General features: G+C 39.1%; 1 protein-coding gene across 2 annotated transcripts in view; it reads right to left on the bottom strand.

Annotated features, from left to right (window-relative positions):
• Window positions 1-21,357, bottom strand: part of CPAP (centrosome assembly and centriole elongation protein) — a 41,476-nt gene extending 20,119 nt beyond the window's left edge. For both annotated transcript variants that reach the window (XM_024751237.1, XM_024751228.1), the window contains exons 1-6: window positions 21,222-21,357; window positions 14,568-14,867; window positions 6,074-6,185; window positions 5,211-5,313; window positions 3,454-5,083; window positions 1,557-1,689 (exon numbers count right to left, since the gene is read on the bottom strand). In XM_024751237.1, the coding sequence (XP_024607005.1) occupies window positions 1,557-1,689; window positions 3,454-5,083; window positions 5,211-5,313; window positions 6,074-6,185; window positions 14,568-14,867; window positions 21,222-21,357 (2,414 nt within the window). The remainder of the gene's footprint in view (window positions 1-1,556; window positions 1,690-3,453; window positions 5,084-5,210; window positions 5,314-6,073; window positions 6,186-14,567; window positions 14,868-21,221) is intronic.
• Between the last annotated feature and the right edge of the window lie 172 nt (window positions 21,358-21,529).

Genomic DNA, 21,529 nt, shown 5'->3' on the forward strand with positions numbered 1-21,529 from the left:
CCAAAGAAACTGAGATCTACAAATGACCTGACACAGAGTACAAAATAATTGTTTTAAGGAAGCTCAGCAAGCTACAAGAAAACACAGATAAACAACTCAATTAAACCAGGGAAACAATACGTGAAACAAGAAGTTCAACAAAGAGCTAGAAATCATAAAAAAAGAACCAAAAAGATATTCTAGAGCTGAAGAATACAAGGAATGAAGTGATAAATGCTACAGAAAACTTCAACAGCAGACTCAAGCAGAAGAGAGAATCTGTGACTGTGAAGACTGGTGATTCAAAGTTATTCAGTCAGAGGGGGAAAAAAGGGAAAAGAATGAAATGGAGTGAAGAAAGCCTGCAGGATTTATGGGACACTACTGTATGAACGAACTATATACGCATTATGGGAGTCTCAGGAGGAAAAAAATCAACAAATCTTTAGCTAGACTAAGAAAAAAAGAGAGAAGACTCAAATAAATAAAGTCACAAATGAAAGGCAAGGCATTATAACAGATGCCTCAGAAATAAAAAGGACCATATATGAATAATTATATTCGAAACTACTGGATAACTTAGAATGGTTAAATTCCTAGAAACATACAACTTACCAAAATTGAATCCAGAAGAAACAGAAAGTCTGAACTGACCAATAACAAATAAGGAGACTGAATCAGTAATCAAAAACCTCCCAAAAAACACAAGTCCAGGACCAGATGGCTTCACAGGTAAATTCCACCAAACAGTCAAAGAAAAAATTAATACCATTCTTTTTTAAACTCTTCCAAGAAAAGAAGGAATACTTCCAAACTCATTCTGTGAGGTTAGTTATCACTCTGATACCAATGGCAGACAAAGATACAAGAAAGGAAAACTATAGGCTAATGTCCCTGATGAATAGTGTATAAATCCTCAAAAAAATACTAGCAAACCAAATTCAACAGCACAGTAAAAGCATTAAATACCATGACCAAGTGGGATTCATCCCCAGGATGCAAAGTTGGTTCAACACACACAAATCAACTAACATGATGTAAACTGGTGTAGCCACTGTGCAGAACAGTATGGTGGTTCGTCAGCATTATTCACAATAACCCAAACATAGAAACAACCCACGTGTCCAGCTGTGAGCCAAGGAAGGCTAAGGATCACCAGAAACCGACAGAAGATACAAGAGAAAGCATGGCTCTGCTGACACCTTGACTGCAGGCTTCTAGCCCCCAGAACCATGAGAAAATAAATTTCTGTTGTTTCAAGCCATCCAGTTTGTGTATATTTTGTTAGAGCAGCCCTAGGAAACTAATACACTGGCCAAGGTGGCCCTTGAATTCAGAGCTCCACACTGCTTTTCAAATTTCAATTTATGACCTCATCACGACGACAATTCTCCTTTAAGACATCTTTGACCACAGTGGGTCATTTTATTTAAAAATTCTTATGTGGTATTTATTTCACTTCCTTCTCTCACTTTTATTGTTGGATTAATAAGAATTGTTTCAAATAGTTTAGATATAATCTTAGAAATAAAGCTGAATCACTATACATTTTCCCCCACTTACAGATGCAAACTTACCTGAGTTTTTCCAAGGCACTTTCTCGTTCAATGCGAAGTTTAGCTAAAGATGTGTTCTCAGCTTTAAATTTTTCTATTTCTGTTTCCAATTCAATAACTTTCTCTCTCAAAACTTGAGATCGAGCATTGTCACCTATAAGATAAGCCACAAATACTGAACTTCACAAAAAGCTTTCAACAGCAAAACACTAGCTAGCTATTACACTAGGAGCCAAAAATACGGTAAACACCTGTACTATTAAAATGCATTAGAAACAATGCTTCTAAAAACAAAGAAAAAAAATATTATAGTCTAACTTTCCAGATGGAACAGCCTAAATTTAAGAATCAAATCATTCTACCTCAAGAGTATCAATCTGATGACAAATGACCGTTATGTATTAAAAAAAATCAAATAAATTTTTAAACCAATATACATAAATAGCTTAAGAACATGAATAAGTATTTGCAAGAGACTTAGAGCTCTAATGAACACCAAAATCAAAGTTTACCCCCCACCGATCAAATACAAATTAAGATCTTTTTCAGTATCAAATTTGCTGCTTAAGAAAATAGCCAATGCTTTCGTCCTTCAACTACTCTTCTGGAAAATAACCCTGATTCGTAACACAAGGCTAAAATACACATTATCTACCCTTAGACCCACTTCTAAAAATCTAGTTAAAGAACGAACTTATAAAATCATACAAATCACTCTGCACAAAAATATGCATTGAAGTGTTATTTCTAATAGTGAAAAATAATTTGTATCCAACATTAAAGAAATTACTAAATAAAATTATGGTACATTCATATAATGCTCTGCAACCATTTTTAAAGTATACAAAGAGTTTTAATGATATGGCCAAAGCATATTATACACCTGGTCAAAAAGGATGAGACGAGTTATAATATATGTCTCTACCATATGAAAAATACACAGGAAAAATGAATGGAAAGAAATATCCCAAAATGATATCACAATTACTTTAGGATAGGTTAGTTATAAACATTTTTGCTTCTACACATTTTAACTTCCAAAACTCCTGCAAAAAATATTATTTTTAAAATCAGAGTATTTTTTAAAATTACCTTAAGTTATAATTTCTATTTTAAAGCACCTATGCTTTGCTAGACATTCAGAGTTTATAATATAACATGACATAATGGAAAACTGTTTTCAATGTAAGTTAATAAAATCCATCACATAAACTAAATACTACATAGCCACTAAATGGAATGAGACAGATGTGTGTATTAGAACAATCTTCAAAACTTATTATAAGCAGGTGCAGAACAGCATATAAGCAATACGCTGTCATATGTGCAGAAAAGAGGACTATATACACGTTCACACGTATGCTTTCATATGCATGGAATCTTTGTAGAATACACAAATGAAATGGGAAAGTTGATGTCTCTAAGAGCCCAGGTCTGGGGAAGAAAAGAAACTTGAATTTTACTGTGTTTCTTCCTCATCGTATTTGGCAAGTAAATGCATGAGGTAGTTAAAAAAAAAAAAAAAAAAAACTAATTAAAAAAATACACACACACAGAGGTTAGCACAGTAGCACAAACCACAAATCGGGTATTCCCTGGTTATAAAAGAAACTTAAATGTTATCTCACTTTATAATAATTAATTTTAAAGCCTTAGCAATAAGATACAGGCTAAAATTTGAAAAATCTGAAATCACAATTCTTCCAAAACTCTTATACTAGTGACTATTACATTAGACTCACAAAACAAATCAAATTTTAACAAATTACCTACTAAACTTACCTACTAAAACACCTACTAGATTTCCACCGAGCATCTAGAAAGGTTGGGATTTTAATAAGCATTCTGACAACATACTGATAAAATAAATGTTAGACTTGTAACATTCCATTACATAGTTTACAATGCTCTGACTTACCAGGTGGCTGGTCTTGATTTATGTTTAACTTGGGTTCATTTCCCAAGCGTGAATCTGATTTTGATTTTGGTTTCAAAGAAGGGAAGAATTTCATCATCAGATCCGAGGTAGGAGGAGGACTTGTGCTCCTACTGGATTTATTCAAGTCTTCTCCCTTCTTAACTGCTGCAACCTTCCTTTTTATTGTTTTGTCCAGTACACATTTTTCACTCTTATTAGGGAAGGTTGTCTGGGGAGTCCCATAAACGGCTTCATTCCCAAGAATAACATCATGTTTAAATGAATCATCTTCAAGGTCAGTCCAAGTTCTTTCATCATCAAAGTCAATTTTACTCACAGATGGGTATCTTCTTGAGGAATCAGACACTTTATTTTTCAAGCCTGCTATTATGATAGACTCATCACTACTGTAATCTTTATCAGACAAATCTAAATCAACATCTCTCCTCTTATCTTCCTCTTGAGTCCTGGTGTCCCTTAAAGGTCCCCTCCCATCACAGACTTGGGGACTATCTTCTCTGCTGCTGAAACCCCTTTCTTTATCCTCAGTTGATGGTTTTATGGTGACATCAAGGTGTTCCTCAGAATCCGTGCTATCATCACTGTCTGTACCACCTTCGTCATCGCTTGCATTCCACCTAGTTGGACTTTCACAAGTGCTCATCTGGAACACCTTCCTACTGACTTCACAGGACTGTTCCTGCGACCCATCAGGTGAGGATACTGAATCCGGTTGTTTGGGTGCAACCTCACACCCGCCCTTACTTTCACACTTGGTACGGTCTGGACCCTCATTTTGGTTACGCTCACTGATGGGATCCGGCGTTGCTGTCTTCTCTTGCTGCACAGCTTTGACAGGAGTAGAAGACAGCCGGTGACCTCTGCAGATCTGTTGGTCCCTCTCTAAGATCTTCAGTACAAATGAGGAATTACTAGAAAATGATATTTCATCAGCAGCTTGTTCTAAAAACAAAAATTCATCTAATTCCAAATTTTCCTTTTCCTTTTCTCGTTCCCAATTCTCTAACTTTTTCTGAAGAGAAATGTCAAGAGAAGATTCTGACTCTTTCGAAGTCTCACTTATTGGGCTCTTAGAAGCCACGCAGCTGGCCAGCCCTGTCAAAAGGGAAAGTCTGTCTTTACCTTGTGTATTATTCCAGATTTTGCAACCAACGTCACAGGGTTTTGTACACTCGGGTACATTTTCTTTATCATTAGATTCTACCGTTTTTTCTAAATGGATCTGACCTCTAAATTGCCCGTCACCTTTCTTCCCTGCCAGTATCTTCAATCCTGCTGGAGAGAGACTTTTCCTATTGTTACCCTTAAGCACTTTCGGCTTCTGACCGAGTGTAATACAACCACTCTTTGTTCTGGCTTTACTGTTCTTTTTGACAGGAAGGTTCTCTGTACACAGTTCTTTATTTATATGAGCAGTTTTCCGCTGGAATTGTTGTTTATCTAATTTAAGCACAGGTTTGTCCTCTGAAATGCTCTGAGCAGTGACTAGTTTATTTTCTCTCCCCTTCTGAAACTTAGACTTAGCATTAGTAAATCTAGCTAAACCTGCTCCTCGTTTTAAGAATGGTTGTTTTGGTTTTGCTTTGATTAGCAAGGATCCTTCTGCTTCCTAAAATAAAAGAATATTTGAATTAATTCTGGTATATCCAAGTAATCTCAAAGTTATTTTTAAAGCAAATTATAAACAAATCTCTAAAGCCTTAAGGTAATTTAATCAAAATAGTGGAAATGCTAACCCTTAGCTGTTTTTGTTTCAGTTCTTGTTCTTCCAACCGAATTTGTTCTTCTAAGTAGTCTTCAAAGGTTTGTTTCCTTTCTCTAATAGCAGCTTTAATAGGCCTAATCATAAGAGTAAAGTTACTTAACATTCAAATCATGCAGTGAATACTTTACACTTAGTGTGCCTGACTGAGAACTAACCTTTTTCAAAGTCACAGATCGCCTCTGAGAATCTATTAAAAGCTACAATCCCACTCCATCCTCCAAAATATAGAAATACACGTCACTCTACACATGATTTGAAAAACCCCTCTGAAGTCCACCTACTGACCTTAGATTAACTTTTGAAGTAACATATTCATTACATAAATAAAATATATTTCAAAAATAGTTCATTAAATACATTCTTTAAGATCCTTAATAATATAAACAAATCAAAAGTCATCTGTCATTCCATAATGTATATTAAAATACATAAGAAAATAGTAAACAACCTCACAGTTGATATTTTATCTCTGACATAAAATTTTTAAATTCTGTAACCACACTCACTCAGTTATTATTTGTAAGTGATACCATGTGTAAGACTCCAATATATGACTTTTTTCTCTTCTCCAAAACAGGATTTACTTATTTGAGAGAAGCTTAGTTTTATCCAGATATTTCCCTTAGGTGAAAAAACTTTGCTCCATTTTTCCAGTACATGTCAACCTGATGTATCTCCCCAACCTGCTTCTGTTGCTGACAACATGGAATAAGTTGGATCTTCAACCCTTTACTTAAAAGCACACCCAGGCAAAAACAAGAAAACTATGGATCTTTCAAAGAAAGTACCAACAATAATGACTTTATACTAAATTCCTTCCAACATGGATGATACCTTTCTTCAATATTAACCACTTCTGAGGAATCACCAATTTTTTTTAAGTTCGTATTGTTCCCTTCCTGAATCTGTTCCGTCATTTTCTCCGAACATGGTAAAATACCTTCTCCTAGGATAAAAATGAGCAACAATTTAGTTCAAAAAAAGCAGATTAAAGTCTTAAAACTTGAGAATTTTACAAGTTACTGCACTAAAAAAATATTTAGTTAAACTTAATGTATACCAAAGATTTTAGAACTCTCAAGGAATTCTTTAATATGATAAAAGAAAACAACAAAATGCTAATGAGAACACAACATTCTGCTCTCCTTTCCAGCTGACCTCTCAAAAACCCGTGCCATAGTACTGGCTTCTGTGACCTGACAGTGAGCCCTCTGTTCGGTCACACTGTTACCTGACTGATTAAATTTTGAAGCAAGTCCTTTGCTAGGACTGGACTTTATTCAAAGTATCTGGTGTTGAGTTCTCAATTCAGATCAACTTCGCTGGCAAGCTACTGAGGACTGAGACCCCCAAAATAATCCGGAAGCCATTCTGTGAAGTTGACAAGTGAAAGTCTGCAGATAGGAAAACCTCTCCTTTTACACACTGAGAATTCCCACTGCAGTGAATGGAAGATCTGTGTGTGTAAAGAGCACGTGAGCAGCGGGGATTCAGCCCCAGAGAAAGAAGGTGTCGAGTTGCCTTGGTAAAGAATTTATACACCACGTGGTCACAGTTTCTTGACAGGGCAGCGACAGGAAACTAACAGAGCTGTAATGACGAAGTACTCTGAAGCACAGGGCACTGTTTTAGAGGTAATTCTACAAAATAAAACTTTACTTGGGGACCTTCAAGATGACGGAGAAGACGTGGAGATCACCTTCCTCCCCACAAATACATCAGAAATACATCTACACGTGGAACACCTCCTACAGAACACCTACTGAAATCTGGCAGAAGACCTCAGACTTCCCAAAAGGCAAGAAACTCCCCACATACCTGGGTAAGGCAAAAGAAAAAAGGAAAAACAGAGACAAAAGAATAGGGACGGGACCTGCACCTATGGGAGGGAGCTGTGAAGGAGGAAAAGTTTCCACACACTAGGAAGCCCCTTCACTGGCGGAGACAGGGGGTGGCAGGGGGGATTGCTTCGGAGCCACGGAGGACAGCACAGCAACAGGGGTGCGGAGGGCAAAGCGGAGAGATTCCTGCACAGAGGATCGGTGCCGACCAGCACTCACCAGCCTGAGAGGTTTGTCTGCTCACCCGCCGGGGCGGGCGGGGGCTGGGAGCTGAGGCTCGGGCTTCAGAGGACTGGGGTTGGCTGCGTGAACACAGCCTGAAGGGGCTAGTATGCCACAGCTAGCCGAGAGGGAGCCCGGGAAAGTCAGGACCTGCCTAAGATGCAAGAAACCAGTTTCGGGATGCGCGAGGAGGTGGGGTTCAGAGCACCACCTAAACGAGCTCCAGAGATGGGCATGAGCCGCAGCTATCAGCGCAGACCCCAGAGACGGGCATGAGACGCTAAGGCTGCTGCTGCAGCCACCAAGAGGCCTGTGTGCGAGCACAGGTCACTATCCACACACACACACACATGCATGCACTCCAGGGACCTGTGCAGCCCGCCAAGCCAGGTCCTGTGATCCAGGGAAAAGTTCCCTGGGAAAACACACAGCACGCGTCAGGCGGTTGCAACATAACGCAAGCCTCTGCCTCCGCAGGCTCACCCTGCATTCCGTACCCCGCCCTCCCCCAGCCTGAGTGAGCCAGAGCCCCCGAATCAGCTCCTCATTTAACCCTGTCTTGTCTGAGTGAAGAACAAAGAAGAGAAAGGGAAATCTCTCCCAGCAGCCTCAGGAGCAGCGGATTAAATCTCCACAATCAACTTGATGTACCTGCATCTCTGGAACACCTGAATAGACAACGAATCATCCCAAATTGAGGCAGTGGACTTTGGGAGCAACTTGGGATTTGCTTTCTGCATCCATTTGTTTCTAGTTTTAGGCTCATTTTAGGTTAGTATTTAGAGCTTATTATCATTGGTAGATTTGTTTATTGATTTGGTTGCTCTCTTCCATGTTTCTTTTCCTTTTCTCTTTTTGTGAGCGTGCATGTGTATGCTTCTTTGTGTGATTTTGTCTGTATAGCTTTGCTTTTACCATTTGTCCTACAGTTCTGTTTGTTGTTGTTTTTTTTACCATAGTTTTTAGCACTCGTTATCATTGCTGGATTTACTTTTTGGTTTGGTTGCTCTCGTCTTTCTTTCTCTTTCTATTATTTTTTTTTAAATTTTTTTAATAATATTTTTTATTTTCATAACCTTATATTTTTCTTTCTTTTTTTTTCCCTCCCTTTTCTTCTCAGCCAAGTGGCTGACAGGGTCTTGGTGCTCTGGCCGGGTGTCAGGCCTGAGCCTCTGAGGTGGGAGACACAAGTTCAGGACATTGATCCACCAGAGACCTCCTGGCCCCACATAATATCAAACAGCGAAAGCTCTCCCAGAGATCTCCATCTCAATGCTAAGACCCAGCTCCACTCAACAACCAGCAATCTACAGTGCTGGACACCCTATGCCAAACAACTAGCAAGACAGGAACACAACCCCAACCATTAGCAGAGAGGCTGCCTAAAATTATAAAAAGTTCACAGACACCCCAAAACACACCACCAGACGCGGTCCTGCCCACCAGAAGGACAAGATCCAGCCTCATCCACCAGAACACAGGCACCAGTCCCCTCCACCAGGAAGCCTACACAACCCACTGAACCAACCTTACCCACTGGGGGGAGACACCAAAAGTAACAGGAACTACGAACCTGCAGCCTGCAAAAAGGATACGGCAAACACAGTAAGTTAAGCAAAATGAGAAGACAGAGACATACACAGCAGATAAAGGAACAAAGTAAAAACCCACCAGACCAAAAAAATGGAAGAGGAAATAGGCAGTCTACCTGAAAACGAATTCACAGTAATCATAGTAAAGATGGTCCAAAATCTTGGAAATAGAATGGAGACAATACAAGAAACATTTTAACAAGGACCTAGAAGAACTAAAGAGCAAACAAACAATGATGAACAACACAATAAATGAAATTATAAATTCTGTAGAAGGAATCAATAGCAGAATAACTGAGGCAGAAGAACAGATAAGTGACTGGGAAGATAAAATAATGGAAATAACTACCACAGAGCAGAACAAAGAAAAGAGTGAAAAGAATTGAGGACAGTCTCAGAGACCTCTGGGACAACACTAAATGCATCAACATTCAAAAGAGAGGCCTCCCAGAAGAAGAAGAGAAAAAAAAAGGGACTGAGAAAATATCTGAAGAGATTATAGCTGAAAACTGCCCTAATATGGGAAGGAAATAGTCAATCAAGTCCAGGAAGCACAGAGACTCCCATACAGGAGAAACACACGAAGACACGTATTAATCAACCTATCAAAAATTAAATACAAAGAACAAATATTAAAAGCAGCAAGGGAAAAGCAACAAATAACATACAAGGGAATCCCCATAAGGTTAACAGCTGATCTTTCAGTAGAAACTCTGCAAGCCAGAAGAGAGTGGCAGGACATATTTAAAGTGATGAAAGGGAAAAACCTACAACCAACATTACTCTACCCAGCAAGGATCTCATTCAGATTCAATGGAGAAATTAAAACCTTTACAGACAAAAGCTACGAGAACTCAGCACCACCAAACCAGCTTTACAACAAATGCTAAAGGAACTTCTCTAGGCAGGAAACACAAGAGAAGGAAAAGACCTACAATAACAAACCCAAAACAATTAAGAAAATGGTAATAGGAACATACATATCGATAAACACCTTAAATGTAAATGGTTTAATGCTCCAATCAAAAGACATAGACTGGCTGAATGGATACAAAAACAAGACCCATATACATGCTGTCTACAAGAGACCCACTTCAGACCTAGGGACACATACAGACAGAAAGTGAGGGGATGGAAACAAATATTCCATGCAAATGGAAATCAAAAGAAAGCTGGAGTAGCAATTCTCGTATCAGACAAAACAGACTTTAAAGGCTATTAAAAGAAACAAAGAAGGACACTACATAATGATCAAGGGATCAATCCAAGAAGAAGATATAAAAATTGTAAATAATAATGCACCCACCATAGGAGCACCTCAGTACATAAGGCAAATGCTAACAGCCATAAAAGGGGAAATCGACAGTAACACAACCATAGTAGGGGACTTTAACGCCCCACTTTCACCAATGGACAGATCATCCAAAATGAAAATAAATAAACACAAGCTTTAAATGATACAGTAAACAAGATGGGCTTAATTGATACTTCTAGGACATTCCATCCAAAAACAACAGAATACACTTTCTTCTCAAGTGCTCATGGGACATTCTCCAGGATAGATCATATCTTGGGTCACAAATCAAGCCTTGGTAAATTTAAGAAAACTGAAATCGTGCCAAGTATCTTTTCCGACCACAACACTCTGAGACTAGATGTCAATTACAGAAAAAAATCTGCAAAAAACACAAACACATGGAGGCTAAACAATACACTACTAAATAACCAAGAGATCAGAGAGGAAGTCAGACAACACCTAGAAACAGATGACATGAAAGCACGGCGACCCAAAACCTACGGGATGCAGCTAAAGCAGTTCTAAGAGGGAGGTTTATAGCAATTCACTGTCACCTCAAGAAACAAGGAACACCTCAAAAACACAACCTAAACTTACACCTAAAGCAATTAGAGAAGGAAAAAAAACCCAAAATTAGCAGAAGAAAAGAAATAAAGATCAGATCAGAAATCAATGAAAAAGAAATGAAGGAAACAAGAGCAAAAATCAATAAAACTAAAAGCTGGTTCTTTGAGAAGATAAGCAAAATTGATAAACCACTAGCCAGACTCATCAAGAAAAAAAAGGGAGAAGACTCAAATCAATAGAATTAGAAATGAAAAAGAAGAAGTTACAACTTACAGTGCAGAAATACAAAGGATCATGAGAGATTACTACAAGAACTCTATGCCAATAAAATGGACAACCTGGAAGAAATGGACAAATTCTTAGAAAAGCACATCCAGGAAGAAATCGAAAATATAAACAGACGAATCACAAGCACTGAAATTGAAACTGTGATTAAAAATATTCCATCAAACACAAGTGCAGGACCAGATGGCTTCACAGGTGAATTCTATCAAACATTTAGAGAAGAACTACCATCTATCCTTCTCAAACTCTTCCAAAATACAGCAGAGAGGAACACTCTCAAACTCATTCTACGAGGCCACCATAACCCTGATACCAAAACAAGACAAAGATGTCACAAAAAAACAAAACTACAGGCCCATATCATGGATGAACACAGATGCAAAACTCCTCAATAAAATACTAGCCAAGAGAATCCAACAGCACATTAAAGGGATCATACACCATGATCAAGTGGGGTTTATCCCAGAAATGCAAGGATTTGTCAATATACGCAAATCAATCAATGTGATACAACATATTAACAAACTGAAGGATAAAAACCATATGATATTCTCAATAGATGAAGAAAAAGCTTTCAACAAAATTCAACACCGATTTTTGATAAAAAACCCTCCAGAAAGGAGGCATAGAGGGAACTTTCCTCAACATAATAAAGGCCGTATATGACAAACCCACAGCCAGCATCATTCTCAACGGTGAAAAACTGAAATCATTTCCACTAAGATCAGGAACAAGACAAGGTTGCCCACACTCACCACTATTATTTAGCATAGTTTTGGAAGTTTTAGCCACAGCAATCAGAGAAGAAAAAGAAATAAAAGGAATCCAAATAGGAAAAAAAAGAAATAACACTGTCACTGTTTTATTTACTGTCACTGTTTGCAGATGACATGATACTATACATAGAGAATCCTAAAGATGCTACCAGAAAACTACTAGAGCTAATCAAAGAATTTGGTAAAGTGGAAGGATACAAAATTAAAGTACAGAAATCTCTTGCATTCCTATACACTAATGATGAAAAATCTGAAAGAGAAATTAAGGAAACACTCCCATTTACCACTGCAACAAAAAGAGTAAAATACCTACGAATAAACCTACCTGAGGAGACAAAAGACCTGTACTCAAAAAACTATAAGACACTGATGAAAGAAAATAAAGATGATACCAACAGATGGAGAGATATACCATCTTCTTGGGTTGGAAGAATCAACATTGTGAAAATGACTATACTACCCAAAGCAGTCTACAGATTCAAGGCAATCCCCATCAAACTACCAATGACATTTTTCACCGAACTAGAACAAAAACTTTCACAATTGGTATGGAAACACAGAAGACCCCAAATAACCAAAGCAATCTTGAGAAAGAAAAATGGAGTTGTAGGAATCAGGCTCCCAGACTTCAGACTATACTACAAGGCTACAGAAATCAAGACAATATGGTACTGGCACAAAAACAAAAATACAGATCAATGCAACAGGATAGAAAGCCCAATAATTATACTTCAATAAAGATGTTTAAAAAAAAAGAAAAAAACACAAGTCTTCAAAAGGTTAATGTTATGGAGAAAAAGGTGTGGGCTTTCCTAAGTTAAAGAAGACTAAAGGACTTCCCTGGTGGTCCAGTGGTTAAGACTCCATGCTCCCAATGCAGGGGGCATGGGTTCTACCTCTGGTCGGGAAACTGAGATCCCGCATGCCTCGTTGTGCGGCCAGAAAAACAAAACAAAACAAAACAAAAAGACTAAAGAGTTGTAACAACTGAATGTAATACATAAACCTTGACTGGATCCTATTTTTAAAAAAACACCTTTAAAAGGCAATTTTGGGATCATAGGGAGAATTCTAAATTGCATTTGCATAGATAAGGCCCCTAGGTATAATAACAGTATTGTGGTTATATAGAAGAATGTCCTAATTTTTACTTGATATTTGAAATGATATAATGTCTGCATATTATTTGCGATGAAATGACTCAGCAAACTATATACCGATGTAAATACAGATATAAATTTAAGTATAGATACAGGTATATACACACACATACAAATATAGATAGACAAAGTAAATATGGAAAAATATCAACTGTTGCATGTAGGTTACTGGTAATTACAGCAGTGGTCTTTCAACTTTTCTGGATGTTTGAAATTTTCCAAAATAAAAGGTTAAGGGGACTTCCCTGGTGGTCCAATAGTTAAGACTTTGCACTTCCACTGCAAGGGGCGCGGGTTTGATCCCTGGTAAGGGAAGTTCCGCATGCTGCACAGTGCGGCCAAAAAAAAAAAAATTGAAAAGGTTAAGGGAGAGTACTGTTTAAAAAATAAGGAAGAGACACAACCTCTTTACACCAAGGAATTACTCAAAATTAGGAATAAGTTTTTATCCCAAAACTGCCCAATCCAAAACTGTAAGTATAGACACCTTTTGCCATATCATTTGTGTTTTTCTATAACTTACTCTAAGGAACATATACATAAAAACACCATTAAAATTGAAAACTAAATTAAAAATAATGCAAATGACTCAGTCCTACCACAAAGAACATTAAATACTGATATATTATTTGATGATCTGCATAAAGATGACAACCATTAAAATTACGGTTATGAAGGCTACAGAACGTACCATAAGCATTTTCCATGTTGAGTGGGAAAAGAACACAATCTATTACACAATATTTTATGATTACAAAATGTGAAGGGGGAAAAAAAGGCCAGGGAGTGAGCACAGCAACAGGACTTAAAAAAATTTTTAAAAAAAGGACAAGAAGAAAATATACTAGAAATGCCTCGAGAGCTCCATGAGTTTGGACCATCAGACACTGAGTGCCAGTTCTCCGGCAGGCACATGCCGGGTGCTGGGAACACAGAGGGCCAGCGACGAGTGTCTGGGTTAGGGGGATTCCTTTTGTGAGTAATAACTCCCATCACCAACCTACTGCTCACACTTCACATCTTCTATCCTGTGCCCCACCACCAGCACACACATTTTAACTCAATTTTAAACTTTTCTAAGGTCTCAAGAAAAACGGTGCATGCAGAACTCGCTGCCTCCCTTTTTGAAGACCCACGCTGCCACGCGAGGTTTGAAATTGGCATGAGTTGTCCTGCAATTTGTTCCTGGAAATTCACAAATTCTATGTCTGGTTCTGTGTCCTATCCAGGCTCAGTGGCTGTGTAGCAGGTAGGATCTCACAATTAAAGATGCAGGGGAGGGCTTCCCTGGTGGCGCAGTGGTTGCGAGTCCGCCTGCCGATGCAGGGGACGCGGGTTCATGCTCCCCTGGTCCGGGAAGATCCCACATGCCACGGAGCGGCTGGGCCCGTGAACCATGGCCGCTGAACCTGCGCGTCCGGAGCCTGTGCTCCGCAACGGGAGAGGCCACAACAGTAAGAGGCCTGCATACCACAAAAAAAAAAAGATGCAGGGGACAAGGAAAAATGCAGAAAGGACTTTTCTTGTCTTAGAACAACCAGGTGACACCGTCAGTTAACTACAGAAGAGAGAAAAATAAGTAACTCACCTTTAGGATGGTTATGGTTTTCTTCCTTCAAATCATTTTTTTTCACAAGTGCTTCTTGATATTGAGCCTCATAAAACAAATTGGGAGAAGCACCACTTTTTGAAGTTAAGACAAAATCTTGATGAGTATTTCTACGGAAGTTGTTTTGTTCATCGGATAAAATGTTGGAAGTGTGTTTTTTTTCTTGGGTTTGATTCTGGTAGATATATGATGGTAAGAAGGGCGTGGGTTTCTCTACAGTGGCTGAATTTCCTGGAGATCTGTACTTCTGGTTCTGGTCATCATGCACTAGAGTTAAACCTTACGATTAAGAAAATCAAAAAAACTGATGACTTTCTATAACATTTTCTGTACTACCTGTTACCCCTACTATTGAATACAAAGTTTTCTCCCAAGTGATAAAAGTATCTTTTCCTCATTAATAGGAAACTGTTTAACGAAATCATGAAATTGTAAGACTCCAAAGTGACCTTTGATTTTTGAATATATTTATACCACGATTCATGTGCAGTTTGAACGTGGCAGAGCTGCAGCACCGCCTAACTCTGGAAGGCACCAATCACGCTCCATCCATGAGCACTGCTGGAAGCTGTCAACTCTACAGCCCTGTGACGAATACAGTTAAATGGAGCGCACCAATGCAGATAGTTACAAATAATCTGAATTGCTCCTTGATGATCAGTAACTGCTGTGTCACAACACATAAACGCATTTTCCCTTTATATTACCATTAACATGTTGGTAACCTCAGGTGGTGGAATTATGGGTGACTTCTGTTTTGTACTTTTCTGTAGTTCCTAAATTTCCTGTATTACTTTTCACCTGTTTTGTTTCTTAAGTCTCTACTTTTGAAATCACCCAATAAACAGAGAGAGGATTCCCTTTCTATATACCTCTAAGGTATAATTCTTAGAGGACAGATGGCAATACTAGCCATCCTGCCTGCTGTACCAGTCCCTTGAAATCCTGCTACTTTCCTCTGTTCTCCCAGATTGTTTCAATTAAACAGAATTAAAAGACATAATGGCAAGTGTTTCACAAAAAAGGCATGCCATTTATGTCCTATACCATCTGCCTCATCCCCAGCCCACAAATAAAACTGGAAATCAGGTAGGCCCTCATTGAGTATCAGATTCAACCTCCCTTCTTTAATAACAATACTCTCCCACTAAATATTTTTAATGAAGGGTCAACCCACTTCAGCCTAACGACATCTTTGACAGAAGAGCAACAACCCAAAGCAGCAGTTCTCATAGCACGATCTGTAAACCCCTGGAGGTCTCCAAGACTCTTTCAGGGCATCCACCAAGCTCTAAGCTATTTTCAGAAATATTAAGACAGTACTTGCCTTTTTCACTGTGTTGACATATGTACTGATGCTGCAAAGGCAAAATGAAAACTTCCTGGAGACTCCATTCAAAAGCAGTAGAGCAGCACCCACTGCGCTAGCAGTCACTGTGTTCGTCACCGCCATGTACTCTCAGTTTAAAACCAAAAAACAACAGTTTTGCACTTCCCTGGTGGTGCAGTGGTTAAGAATCCACCTGCCAATGCAGGGGACATGGGTTCGAGCCCTGGTCCGAGAAGATTCCACACGCTGCGGAGCAACTAAGCCTGTGCGCCACAACTACTGAGTCTGCACTCCAGAGCCCATGAGCCACAACTACCAAAGCCCACACGCCTGGAGCCCATGCTCTGCAACAAGAGAAGCCACCGCAATGAGAAGCCCGTGCACTGCAAAGAAGAGTAACCACAACTAGAGAAAGCCCACGCACAGCAACAAAGACCCAACGCAGCCAAAAATAAATAATTTTTTTAAAAACACCTTAAAAAAAGTTTTAATTAAGAATGTCCTAGATAAAGCAGCAAAAATTATTAAATTTTTAAATTAAATTTTAAGCCTGAGTACATGAACATTCTATAGGACAAAATGAGAAGTACACATAAATCACTTCTGCCGTAAACCAAGACATGGGCTGTGAAATTTTTGAGCTATAAGCTCAACTAGAGGAACTTCCTTGGCAGTCCAGTGGTTAAGACTCCAAGATTCCAATGCAGGGGGGTAGAGTGCCCTGGTCAGGGAACTAACATCCCACATGCCGCGTGGCGCAGACAAAAAAAAATCTGCTAAGCTCAACTAGACACTTCTTTCAGGGAACATCATTTTCTTTTTTTTTTTTGGTACGCGGGCCTCTCACTGCCGTGGCCTCTCCCGTTGCAGAGCACAGGCTCCGGACGCACAGGCTCAGCAGCCATGGCTCACGGGCCCAGCCGCTCCACAGCACGTGGGATCCTCCCGGAGCGGGGCACAAACCCGCATCCCCTGCATCGGCAGGCGGACTCTCAACCACTGCGCTACCAGGGAAGCCCGGGAACATAATTTTTACTTGAAAGAATGAATGACAAGCGATGAATGATTTAAACCTCAGTACATGGCAGGCATTTTCTCAAAGATGAAACAAGTGAGCCAGTTACTTCAAAGAAGCTCACAATATTCGTTGCCAATGATAAAATTTGAACTTCCAAGTAAAAATGAGAATGTTGGAAAACATGTCCATCGCCATGAGCTTGACAACTTTATAATACAGTTATGATGAGATCTGTGGTAGTATTAATGGATATAAATTTTTATAATGAAATATGTCAATATTTTAAAAACCTACATAACTCAGGAAACTATTATTTTCCAAATAACCAATGCATGGTTTGGTTTTACCAAACCAAAGGTGATGAAAAATCCATTCAAAATGCCAAGATAATTAATGAAAGAATAAATAATCATAATAATTTACTACCAGGTTTATATAAAACTTTTTTTTTTTTTAAGGCACAGTAAATTTTCAAAATGTATGTGTTAAGTTCAGGTATTTTTTATATTAAAAAAAATTATTGATCACTGGCAGTTAACTTAAATGTTGTTCCCAGAAAACATCACTTAAAAGTTTTACTTGTATAGAGAATGGGCTTGAGGACACGGGGAGTGGGAAAGAGAAGCTGGGACGAATTGAGAGAGTGGCATGGACATATACACACTACCAAATGTAAAACAGATAGCTAGTGGGAAGCAGCCACATAGCACAGGGAGATCAGCTCGGTGCTTTGTGACCACCTAGAGGGGTGGGATAGGGAGGGTGGGAGGGAGACACAAGAGGGAGGAGATGTGGGGATATATGTATATGTATAGCTGATGCACTTTGTTATACAGCAGCAACTGACACACCATTGTAAAGCAATTATACTCCAATAAAGATGTTTAAAAAAAAAAGAAACACAACACTGTAAAGCAATTATACTCCAGTAAAGATGTTAAAAAAAAAGTTTTACTTGTTTCTTTTTGTCTTATGGAAGGATAAATGCACAGTGCTTTGCCAAGTACAGTTTGATGATTAACTCCTGAGTTTCTGTGCCTTCCTTCTGGAATCCCTGCTCTTGGTGTTATCTGAGAAATTAGATGATCTGCCTATGACTTTATCTTTTAATGTGACCTTTCTCTTATGCCATGTGCACCTGAGAGAGTAAGATATCAGTAGAAACCCAGACTCTGGAGCTCAACAAACCTCACTCCAGGTGTGGAAATTAAATACAGGTTGGGTACAGCAAATAAAAGAGAGATTATTGTCATTCTACTTAGAACTGTATGATCCCAGAGTCTGAAGGAAATGTACACTCAGTTTATTCCAATCACTCATAGAATGCATAAAGGTATAATATAACATCCCACTGAGTGGTATGGTTTGTAATTACTGTTATTTATTTATTCATTTCACTTAATTTGATGTTTTAAATTGTGGAAGTAATTCTTGCTTATTTTGGCAACTCAAATAATTCGAAGTATAAAGTTAATCTGCATAAGTCCACATCTTCTTATAAAATCAATCCCTGGACTTCCCTGGTGGCGCAGTGGTTCAGAGTCCGCCTGCCGATGCAGGGGACACGGGTTCGTGCCCCGGTCCGGGAAGATCCCACATGCCGCGGAGCGGCTGGGCCCATGAGCCATGGCCGCTGAGCCTGCGCGTTCGGAGCCTGTGCTCCGCAGCGGCAGAGGCCACAACAGTGAGAGGCCTGCGTACAGCAAAAAAATCCAATATATCAATCCCTTGGAGTAACTATTATTAATATTCATGTACGATTTCACACCCTTTTTTATGCTTATACAAACGTCTACAGGCATACTCAAAATTACTTTCAAGAATAAATCATTCTGACCTTGAATGATTCTGACTTTCAGAAACTTCCTTAAATTTTATACTTTAGAAACTGAGGTCTAGGGACTTCCCTGGTGGTCCAGTGGTAAAGAATCCACCTACCAATACAGGGGATGCGGGTTCGATCCCTAGTCGGGAAACTAACATCCTGCATGCCACAGGGCAACTAAGCCCACATACCACAACTACTGAGCTCGCACACCTCAATGAGAGCCCTCACGCCAGGAGCCCACACGCCACAACTAGAGAGAGAAAAAAACCTGCACACCACAACTAGAGAGAAGCCCGAGTGCTGCAACGAAGAGAAAAAGATCTCACATGCCTCAACGAAGATCCTGTGTGCCGCAAGTAAGACCCGACACAGCTAAATAAAAAAAGAAACTGAGATCTATTTTAATTAATGCAATAATTATTTTTAATAATCTTTATTTTTAAAGAAAAAATGGCAAGACATTCTAATATATTTTAATGTAACAGAGCATGAAAATTCACTAATATGATTTCAGATTCCAAATTGTGAATAACCGCTAAGAAACGACCACTTGTTGAGTTTGGTGCAGTATCAAAGAAATAACCAAAATTATTTGAAAAGCCTGTTAAAATACTCCTCTCTCCTTTTTCCAACTACATGTCCGTGTGAGGCTGGGGTTTTTTTCACATACATCAACCAAATCAACATAACTGAAGAGATGGGAGGCAAAAGTAGATACGAGAATCAGCTGAGTTCTTTAAGCCAGAAGTTAAAGAGATTTTCAAAAACATTAAACAATGCAATCCTTCTCACTAATATTTTAGAAAAATTTTTTTCATTAAAAAATGTTATTCTCTGGTTGTGCAGTGGTTAAGAATCCGCCTGCCAATGCAGGGGACACAGGTTCCAGCCCTGGTCCAGGAAGATCCCCACGTGCCGTGGAGCAACTAAGTCTGTGCACCACAACTAGTGACGCCCGCTCAGCCTAGAGCCCGTGCTCTGCGACAAGAGAAGCCACCGCAATGAGAAGCCTGCGCACCACAACGAAGAATAGCCCCCGCTCGCCACAACTAGAGAAAGCCCGCACGCAGCAACAAAGACCCAACGCAGCCAAAAAAAAAAAAAAGTTATTTATAGCATGTTAACTGATTATTTTAAATGAATTAGTTTTTAAATTTCTAAGTTTTAATTTCTAACACAGTAAATATCAATAGCTATAGCCCATATAACACAAGCTTTTTGGGGTCCTCAATAATTTAAGAGTGTTACAGGGTCCTGAAACCAAAAAATGTGAAAATGGCCCTAAAGCAATTGTTCCATAACTCCGTGGAGGTAGTTCTTATATTAATAAGTTTGACATCTGCTTCCCTATTGCTCTACCATAGTGCTATTTCTACCTTAAGAACTATCACAGGCTATTGTAAGTGATTTTGATTATTATTTTTATGTATTCCATAAAGGCACTCAATTATTTCAAGATACATACCACGTTCCCTATGTTCGCTAAGATAAACATCCAAATTCCCTAAACCACTCTTCATTTGCTACAGTTCTCATCACCAGCACTACCACCACTCCCCGAGTACCATCCAGCCACACTCTGCACATTCATTTGCCAATATCTGTTCTTCTTTGTATTCTCAATGTCCAGCGCAACCTCTGAAGAGAACAAGCATTTTACTGAGTCAGTAAAGCGTGTCTCTTAAAAGGTAGCACCAAGAAGCAAACTGCTCCAGACCGTTGTTTTTCAAACTGTGGGACATAATCCATTTTATCAGCAGACACAACAGATCATGAATGGCATTTTTTTTTAATGACATACAATAGAATAAACAAAATATCCTTGTTACCTGCCAGGCACACCAGTAAGAACTGATTCATGAAATTTCTTTGAAATTATGAGTCATCATTTAAGATGGTTTTGTTACTATGCGGCACGGTCAAAAAACTTTCAAAACTACTGCTCCGGGTCACATTTCCACTGCTTTCCCCCCACTGATAAGCACATCATGCTTTCTATTAATTGACCTGGCATACAACAGAAAAACTGTCCTCTACTACCACAGAAAATGTTTCTGGTGCGGCTCTTTAGCTGAGCAGAATGGCTTCTACACATCCGCATCTTCACGACCCTGAGCAGTTTTTCATTCATCAGGCAGGGGTTGTAAACCAGTAGCGCTAGGCCAAATTCAGCTCTGGATCTTTTATTCTGCTGGGTCTTTTTAAAATTTTATTTTATAAATAAATATGAATGCCTATAAGCAGGGCACACATGCTCCAGAATGGCACAGATCCCTCATCCCAATTATATTACACCACCACCATTCCATAGTTGTCTGCTTGGCTTCTTAAGAAATTGGAGTTTGCAACACATGATAGAGAAATGGTAGAAATGACCTGTCAAACAATGAAAGACAGGAAGTGTAGGTAACTGTCCATCGCTGTACTAAGCAAAGGTCTTACATAAGCACATACTACCTGGGAGTGTGTGCTGCCCAGACACCATGGTGAGCAGCTTCTCCTGTTCCGCCATGAGTCTTTGCAGTTGCTCTAACTGTTGCCTCTTCAGTTGTTCCTGCTTCTTCTGTTGTACTTCTTTCAGCTTTTTAAACATAAAATTAACTTGATTAAACTAACTTAATATTTCTTTATGGACCTTTGCCCCTTACATTTATCTTAATCCCTCCCATCTCCCTTCTTATATCTTCTCTAATAAAGAGTTTCAAAGAGGGCTCTCTAGGGACATCCCTGGTGGTCCAGTGGTTAAGACCCCGCGCTCCCAATGC

This window comes from Neophocaena asiaeorientalis, unplaced genomic scaffold (assembly GCF_003031525.2).
Source record: "Neophocaena asiaeorientalis asiaeorientalis breed wild unplaced genomic scaffold, Neophocaena_asiaeorientalis_V1.1 scaffold897, whole genome shotgun sequence".
In the NCBI taxonomy this organism is placed as follows: Eukaryota; Metazoa; Chordata; class Mammalia; order Artiodactyla; family Phocoenidae; genus Neophocaena; species Neophocaena asiaeorientalis.